At 36.5% G+C, this 9,587-nt stretch overlaps 1 protein-coding gene across 1 annotated transcript; it reads right to left on the reverse strand.

Annotated features, from left to right (window-relative positions):
• Positions 1-267: 267 nt before the first annotated feature.
• LOC110610875 (flowering time control protein FCA) lies at positions 268-9,315 on the reverse strand. The gene is made up of 14 exons (XM_043962244.1): positions 8,802-9,315; positions 8,088-8,158; positions 7,399-7,477; positions 7,140-7,222; positions 6,944-7,043; positions 4,730-4,803; positions 4,317-4,383; positions 3,877-3,956; positions 3,720-3,784; positions 3,176-3,235; positions 2,774-3,086; positions 2,166-2,330; positions 1,561-1,692; positions 268-551 (listed from the first exon to the last, which is right to left on the reverse strand). The coding sequence occupies exons 1-14, from the start codon at positions 9,313-9,315 to the stop codon at positions 489-491; spliced, it is 1,866 nt and encodes a 621-aa protein (XP_043818179.1). The 3' UTR covers positions 268-488.
• Between the last annotated feature and the right edge of the window lie 272 nt (positions 9,316-9,587).

Consider the following 9,587-nt stretch of genomic DNA (forward strand, 5'->3'; position numbering starts at 1 on the left):
GTTTTCCAAACTCAACAGCGGAAAGAACGAAGGCCTGAGGGAAATCTTCTCTCGATGGTGACATCCAAAAGCAGAAACTAGGAATTGATCTCAAATTTACTTCCAGGAATACTATTTCTTCGTAAACATCATACCTGCTAAGGAACAATTACGACAAGCTAGAAAATCCCATTTGAAAAACTCTATTGGAAGAGTTGCTGACAGCCTGAAACGTGCAACTCTGCTTTCACCCAGAGTTACAAACAATCAAAAGCTTAAAAGCAAACATAACTTGAAAGCGATCAGCCCTTTTTATAACAAATACAAGAAGACCTGCATCATCAAGTCATTTCATCATCATGCATCCTCCGAAGCACAATCGACAGCTAACCACTACCTATTTTACAAGCACTAAACATCAATTTATGTTATCCCATAAAATAAAGCAAATTACTACTGATTGTGCTGCTAAATTCAACCCTCCAGGGCTCTTCTAATTTAGGCGCCTGCTAGACACAGGTAGGATCAACAACTGGACTAGTGTCTGACTTTATTTGCACATGACCCAGGTCCTGCAGGAAAAGGGGAAAAAAAACAAAAAAGGCAAGTAGATGAAATTTGCTCTCTACCTGGTCAATGAAGAGAAACTGCAATTAGAGAAAATAAAACATAAAAAAATAAAACATCCAAAGCAACAAGCTGCTATACATGAATGCGAGCCTCCAAAACATGCAATAAGAATTCAAAATTTATGCACCAGAATTCATGCATTCCTCTATTCCAGCACATGACAGAAACACTACAACTCATCAACCCACATGGTTGAAAGCAACTGCGTTCACTTGATCGTGGCACCACCCAAGCATTGACAAATTTACTAACTCAAGTTCCCATTAGTTGCCTGACAACATTTCAAAAACAAATGCCCCAAGACACTGCAACTATTTTGGCCAGGTCATATCTAATCCAAGGATGGTCCACTAGTAGAGCCAAATGTAAACTAACTAGATATCTTCGTAACTTAAAACAACCAGATAAAATCATATGAAAAATATACAACAATGAGCAACTATTCTAGAAGATGGCTCTTTGTCAGCCATTAAAAAAAAGGAAATTCCTTTTCCATTGGGGAAGAGAGAGGCAATGAAAATTTAGGAGACATTTATTAAGAGCTCTAGAATTGGATAATTTTGAAAATCAATTGACTACTTTAAAAGAACATTCTTTAGATTCTAAAATGAAAATTTCATGACCAGAGTTAAAAGCTCCAAGAGATGATTGAGACCTTTTCGATAAAAGATGAAACTGACATTTCCTTTCAAATTTAGAAGTTACTTGCGGGATTCTATAAATTTGGTAAATAGGATCTACTGAAACCAAAGACCACGTTAGCTTTTAGAACACAAATTAAGGCACATGTTGAGCTGGAAAATGAACTGGTATTTTTACTGGCAGAAGCCCAATTGAAAATGCAACAGTCAAATATATTCTAGAATAAAAAATAATATTAAAGAATAAGGATTTCAAAGATAAGGAGGGTGTCTGAGAATATCCTGATGGGAGATGTGTCAAAAGAAGTACCTTTTGCATTTTACCCACTTCTTCACCACAAAGACTTGTTGATAAGGAATGAAGTTGCTGGCTAGAATTGTTTGGTTTTTGCCTCTTTTGCAATTGTAGCTGGTATGAGATGAACTCATCAGGTTTCTCCCACTGAAATTAAGAGTTCAGGTACAATGATAAATCTTCTAGAAGTATTGTCAACTTCAATTGTGCCCATCACTTGTGTTAAAAAGGCAACAAGAAATGCCATTGTAATAGCATCTGATGATTTAGACAAATAACACACCAAATCCCACAACCACCAACCCCTGCCCCAAGGTGCATCCCAGTACTTTTCATTATTTCAGCTTAAACTCATTCAAAGACTACCTGCCAAAAAAAAAAAAAAGATCTCCAACATTCTGCCCAAGCTTCAAGACACTGACGTAACCAATTAAATTGATTCAATTTTCTTAACCAGAACCAATCCATGTTAGAGCCGAGTCGATGGGGGTGCACCAAGAGTTGGAGTATACCTGGACTATACTTACGATCTGAGGTACAAAGATAGTTGAAAGTACAATACACTGACATTTTAAATACCAAAGCACATGTATTGAAGTCAACAAAGGCAGATAACTTACTCTACTTTCACAGGTTGTGCAATTATAATAGTACTTGTACCCATCAGGGCAGGAATGCTCACTCCAATCACACTCTAGTGGATCCACTGTCAGGGTACTTGGAGGTACTGCAAGAGCAGCAGAAGTAACATTCACTGCAGGAGGGTTGTTTTCATTCCCAGCAGACTGCAGGAAGACATGACATCATTAGAATGCAGTCCCAGTTCTCAACACATGCAGTTACAAAAGATGAGATACCGATAGAATCTGAAGGTAATAAATTACTGTCTACAAACAAACTGCCAGAATGACACAATGCCAACAGATATAACCATATTCAGTCACAGGTTGGTCCCACCTAAAAATTTTCAATAATGCAAAGTTAGGTTCCATAGGTAGGACAAAAAGTTCTACTCCTAACCAGCACAACTCTAGTGGGACTGCATGAGTACAATTGAACGATACAAAGGATGGTTGCATGAGTGGATGTTGCAATCACATATTATGTTATTGCCTAAACAGCATGTCACTAAATCATCACTCAAAAGTAATTATTAACTCAACAAATATGCTTATAAATCAGTAACTTGATACTAGATCAAGTAGGAAATATGTAGATTGATTACTACCTCAGGGTTAATTTGCACACCTTGATGCTGCTCTAAATTTGGAGACTGTTTCATCATCTCAGAGACGGCTTGTTGAGATGATTGCAAACATTGCTGTGGAACTTGTGTTTGTTGTAATGGCATCTGGCACAACTGTGTGGGCGGCTGCTTTACTGCAGGAAGAGATGGTTCTGTGATATGAGGAGCTCCATGAGTGAGTTCTACAGCATGGGAAACAGTTTGTGGCTGTGAATTTGAGGAAATTTCTTGCACACAGTATGAAGCATTAGGCAAAACACAACCTCCCATGGAATCACCAAAATTAGGGGCTGGCCTACACCAGATAAACCACAAACAGACACTCAACTTGGTAATGCAGCAGCAGGTCAACCATGAAAAAGAGCATGAGCAAGCAAAATGCACCTAATCATTGGTTCATGATAACCTGGACAGAAGTTTTGTCCACCAGATGCATAATTTCCCCTGAGAAAGAGAGCATTGATTAAGGTGAATGAGGGTGAAATGAATTTGTTCTGTACCATCCGATTAAAATTAGAATTTACTGTAATTTTAGTCTATGATATGACTATCCAAAATAAGCAAAGATTGACTAATAAATCGCCGTTTGAAGATTCCACTTCAATTACGAAATGGAACTAGTTGGTAGCTCTACTGTCAAACTAAAGAGCTGACTCAAGTAAATGCCATGACACAATTGCATTCTGTGGATTTTTTGGAATCAGCACAAATAATTAAATAGCAAAAAAAGCTAATAATCTCATCCAGTCAACCAAATAGAAGGTTAGTACATTTCATAATCACCACTGTACTTACAATTCACTAACAAATTATTAACAGCAAAAAATACATAAAATTATTTGTTTATTTATTTGCTTGAGCAATAACAGATTAACAGTTTGTGAGAATATGCACACGTATAAAAGTGTAAACACAAAGGAAGCAAAACCTTAGCTCTCCAGTTTTACGCTTTTTGGGATCCGCAAAGCGAACAACCAACGGCAGGTCACAACCCTGAAAATGATTCAGAAGAACAAAGAGAATGAGAAAATACAAATCAATAATACAATCATAAAGACCCACATAAAATAGTAGATACACTTTACTCGCATTGTGAAAGTTCCATTTAAAGCTTTGATTGCTGCCACTGCCATATCTCGGTGAGAAAATTTAATAAATGCACATCCTTCATAAAATCATTTACGATCAAATCAGAAACACCATAAGGCACAATTTTCCAAATAACAAAGACATGCATTCTTGAAATCTTCAGACAAAGTACATAATTAAGTCTGCCAAAACACAAGACAAGCTGTTAACATTATTTCTGCACTAAATACAGGTCATGGAACAATTGCATACATTATTTAACATTTTTAACACTTTTGCTGGCTTGTTTCTTACGTGGCTCTTTCAGTGAAAAGAAACATTGATAATCATATGGGACTAAATAAAGACCAGGACAGCACAAATTAAATTCCATTATGCCAAAAATTACAGATGGATTTCCAGCCAAACAAGTGATTAATGAGGAAGATTACCATACCACGACTTTGCTTCAACACGTCACGAGCAATGTAGACATCTTCCACATGACCATATGGAGAAAATATCTGAAATAGAAAACATACATATACAAACCACAATCCTAGAAACATAAAAAGTATATGTAAAATGTAGAGTTTATTTTGGGAAAGAAAAAAAATCTACATACCCTTGCATTGAAAAGCGACCGCAAGAACCGATACCCATGAATTTAATCATAGGCAACAGCAAGATATAGCCTTTAACTTCAGAAATTTTAATGCCCATGCATGCATGCTCTATTTTCTTTTTGCAATTTCATTTATTAGCAATGCATATTATCAATTACACAAGAATGTACCAGAACCAGTAAATCTCATGTCTATTTGGCTGATTTAGGGATAGAATATATGTCAATGCTCATTAAATATGTACCTCTTCAATTTCCTGTTTTGAAGCTTGCTTGTTAATGGAACCAACATAGAGTTTGTCCACAAATTCCCCTCCCCCTATCATAGGACAATAAAGAAATAATTAATAGGCAAATGAAAGGAAACATGACATTGGGGAGAGTAAGAAACAATTATATATATGCTTCAGATATATAAGTGAACAGAAGACCAGAGATATGTTGACTAGATAAAACCAATACAAACGTTCCCACACAGCAAGGAATCTTATTATTTACAGAAACAAAGAGCATGAAACAAACACCCACTCTTCACTTTTAGGTAAAACATGAGCGATTGTAAAGAAACCCTCATACAATCTTAGCTGCTGACATATTAGCCACTGGTTACTTGCTACCTAAAAGAAATTCATTTGAGTGATTCTTAATTAGTTATTCTATATTCATTTCTTTCTTTACAAGGCGCCATTGCCCAAAGTTAAGGAGTAGTGTATTGAAGCTAGATAAGGAAAGGAAAGGATCAAAATGCATAGATCCTAAAATTGATAATATTATTTTAGATGATTTAAATATTTCCAAACCAACTTTCAGAACCTCATAAAAATGGCAAAAATTGGGCTGTTGACACATTACACCAAAAATATAATACAAATAACTAAAATATATATGGCAGAAGCATAATTGTCAAATTGAGAATCAAATCGAAAGTTAAAATCCTTATTTCTTGAATCAAGAATGGAATCAAATCTAAGATTCGGCACAACTTGTGAAAAATCAATTTCATATATATATGTATGTATGTATGTATGAATCGCTGGCGCAGAGTAAAAAAAAAATAAATAAATAAAAATTCTATTCAATATATTGATGAAACAATCCAAAATATCCAATTAATTCTAAGAAGTTCTTATATGATTGCTAATAGAATTGAAAAACTTTAATACAAACAAATGCCACTCGAACACAGAGCTGGCTGGTTCTCCCCGCAATGCATTGAGGCACAGTTCGCCTACCGGAGAAGTTATTTTTGGAGATGAAACTATATGTTTTGGGGATCTATGTGCTCCTTGATGTATTATACACTAAATTGTATACTAATATAATTACATACTAATTTATAAAATAATAAAAATATAATAATATATATCATATTAAATACTATAGAGTATATTTTATTAACATTTAATTTTAAATATTTTAAAATAATTAAAAATAAAGCATTAATCATATAATAATTAAATACTATAAATTGAAACATGGCTTGATATTACAAGAGCTAAAAAAGAAAATATAAAATTTATCATCTTGGATAAATTATAATTACTGAATATTATAATGATGAGAAATAATATAGCTGGTGAGAAGGGAGTGAAATGTAATGTTAATATTTTTTGTTACAGTTATCCAAAGCGCATGATATAATATAAAGACATGTGCAACCCATTGTACAGTACACAGGTTTCTTTTGGTATGAGAAAAGGACAAATAGATATGTGGGCATAGTGACGCATTGGCATAGCAAAAGGAACTAAAAATTTGATCCAATAGGATAAAAGTAAAATTAAAAAAGAAAAGAAAAGAAAAGAAAAGAAATTTAAACGGAAGATAAGTTAGTGTTGGAAAGTGTAGACTGCTCTCTCTCTCAAACAAAAGAGACGTAGACGCAGACGCAGAGAAGAAAGCTTAAAAAAGAACCAGAAGTTGTGAAAGAAGAAGATAAAAAACAAATAGAAGATGAAGATTAGCACCAGTTGAAAATGTGTTTGGAGCTGCTGTTTGGGTGAGAAGAGGTGATGGGAGGAGCTACTGTGAGGAGATGCAATGGTCGATGGGAGCTGCTGTGAAAAGATTCGACGGCCATGGGTCTGTTTGGCTTCAACTTAAATTTCTTCTTTCTTACTTACTTAATAGGTATCCGATTAGTCTTTTGGATTTCTTTCTCTTTTTTTTCTGACAAAAAATCCTGGTGTTTTCTTCTGCTCTTTCATGAATCGGTGAATTATTCGATTCATACCGATTCTAACGATTCATGTCCGGTTCAGTTACATTTTCGATTCCCCCATAAGATTCGAATTGATTTTATATAGATTTGATACGATTCATGTGATTCACATCGTGAATCGTATGATTCTCATAACACTGGGCAAAAGTACTTACCAAGATGAGCTACAAATCATGGTAGTAAGAATCTAATAAAGTTATCTACAGAAAAGCGTATTTAGCGAATAGCAGACAGTTACCTGGGTGTTCCCTTTCCCCCTTAACAAGACGTCCTCTTTCAACCTTACCAAGACGTTCCCGTTCCCCATCAGCATATCTGACCTTAATGGGAGCTGCCTCCTGATTAAAGAACATGCATCAAACAATTTAACACCATTTCCATATCAGAGATCAACAACAAACTTACTTTTAAGTGGTGATAGCCAAATGACTTACCCCAGGAACAGTATGTTGGTCATTTAAAGCTCTAATAGCCCTGTCAGCTTCCTCTATTGTTGCATATTTCACGAAGCAATACCCTGTTGAAGTGAATGGACATAAATTCAATAGTGTGTAGATATTAAGGAGCAGCATGCATGCTTCCAGAAATACCAAAAGTTGACAATTGATAGTTTTAATGCCTTAATGGGGTTCCAACTTAATCATCTTAGAAATATAAGCAAACAAGTTATAAGAATGTTGTAATTCCAAGTACCTTGTTGTTGGCCAGTCCGCTTATCCTTGGGGAAAATCACCTCAACAACATTTCCATGTCCTTCAAACAAGGGGCGGATCTAGAACAAAGAAGAAATATTCAAAGTTCATACAGAAAGCAATTGTTAGAATGAGCAAAGAAACAGCAAATTAAAATTATAGAAGAATTAACTATTATAATAAAACTATTGACATGGTACTTGCAAAAAGAAGAAAAAAGAAGGTAGGGGCAATCTGCAAAACACCTTTCTATCCTAAACACCTCTAAAATTTTGAGCTCAAGGGGGAAAAGAATCTAAGAGAGAAGGGGGTAAGGGGTGGCTCGAATATGCAAAGATTGGAGAGCCTCTGCCTCGTTAGAGTGGCAATTTTTTGCCCAGTGAAGTTCAGAGTATCACTTAAGCTTATTACAAAGTCAAATTCAAAAGTTTCTGTACCATTTAAGACATCAATCTGCACCATCCCTTCCTGCTCAGAGCCTCCCCAAAAATCAGTGAAATCAAATATCATTTAAGATGGATGCATTTATTCATATCAGATGCATATAAAGAAAACACACGTGTTCCCACAGGAACAGACATACATGGATAAAATCAGTACAGAACTACAGACCAATCCTAGTTTCTCATTTTTCCTGATTCTGCAAACAAATAACAAAACACATGTTGATGCAAGAACGGAAAGACTCACATATTCTTCCGTTGTAGTTCTTGGAACCGGTGCAACATAAAGTTTTGCATTAACAGCTTCATCGTTATGATCTGAAAACAGAGACCCAAAAAAAAAGCAAAACTAATTCGCTTACTTTCAAGTTTAAAGGAAAAAAAGTTGCAATTTCAAGCATGAGGAGAACTACCAAAACGGCATAAAGCTAACATTACTAAAATCAAACTAACAGCATAAAAAATTATACTAGTTGATCAATAACATTTATGGCCACAAGAGGCAATGTAAAACCACAAGTAGAATGAATTACTTGACCTTAATATTTCATGCAGATTACAAATTAAGTGCCTTTATAAAAGCAACAGTATATAGATGTTTGTCCAACCTAAGATTTTAAATACACACTCAAAGTTTAGCACGATATTCGTAGCAGAAGGCCAGATGCTTGTAATATGCTAATAGCGCGTTATGAAGGATTTGAGTTTCCATCATTTTCAGAAGTCATGGAATAGAAAATTCCTATTACTCCCTTCACAATAACTTTACAATCCATGATCCATCCATAGAAAATTCTGATAGACGAGCACTTAATCGCAAATAGAGAAAAAATATATATATTATTTGGAGGACAGAGAGAAAAAAACAATGTACTCACTTACAATAGTAACTGTTATTAACTTAACTAGCTTTGCCATAGAAGTTCGAGACGAGGAGAGAAGTGATGAAAGGACCAATTACCTGGCGAACCTGCTCGGCCAGAATGGTATCGGCCTCTTTTGCGGGCATTGGAACAGAATCCTCCGCCACCTCCTCCACCATATGATTCATTTGGTTCGAAGCTCATTTGGTAGTTAGTGTCGTAATTATAATGCTTGTCGTGGTTGTTAAATTGGAGGTCCTGATTCTGCTCGGCAAGAGATTCGTGGCCGTTAAAGTGGTGATGCTGGTGCTCCTGTTGGTAATACTGCGGAAAATGCTCGGGGTGGTCCGGCTGGTTATTGCGGTGGTGGCGGTGAGGGAGAGGGTGAGGGTGAGGGTGAGGGTGGGGAGGCGGATGAGGGTGAGGGTGAGGGTGAGGGTGATGGTAAGGGTGAGGGTGAGGGTGAGGGTGAGGGTGAGGGTGAGGGTGAAGGTGAGGGTGAGGGTGAGGATGAGGATGAGGATGAGGATGAGGGGGAGGGGGAGGGGGAGGGGGAGGGGGAGGCGGAGGCGGAGGGGGGTGGTGGTGGTGATCCTCTCTCTGTCTTTCCATTACCAGAACCCTAATCGCAGGCGAGGAACTGTGAAATGGAGAGTACCCGCGCACGAATACGGAATACCGTTTGCGAACGGATAGTTACTAGCCGACGATTGCATTTTGCGCGTGTTTGGGGCCGTTGGATATTCGCGATCAAGACAAAAGGCGGAAATGAAACGGTGTTAAATCTTGCGTTTTATAGGTCGCATAGTTGACTGTAAACACGCTGCTCCGTCGCGTGCTTTAAAAAATATCCGGACAAGTAAAAACTTGATTTTTTTTTTAAA

Source organism: Manihot esculenta, chromosome 1 (genome assembly GCF_001659605.2).
Source record: "Manihot esculenta cultivar AM560-2 chromosome 1, M.esculenta_v8, whole genome shotgun sequence".
NCBI lineage: Eukaryota > Viridiplantae > Streptophyta > Magnoliopsida > Malpighiales > Euphorbiaceae > Manihot > Manihot esculenta.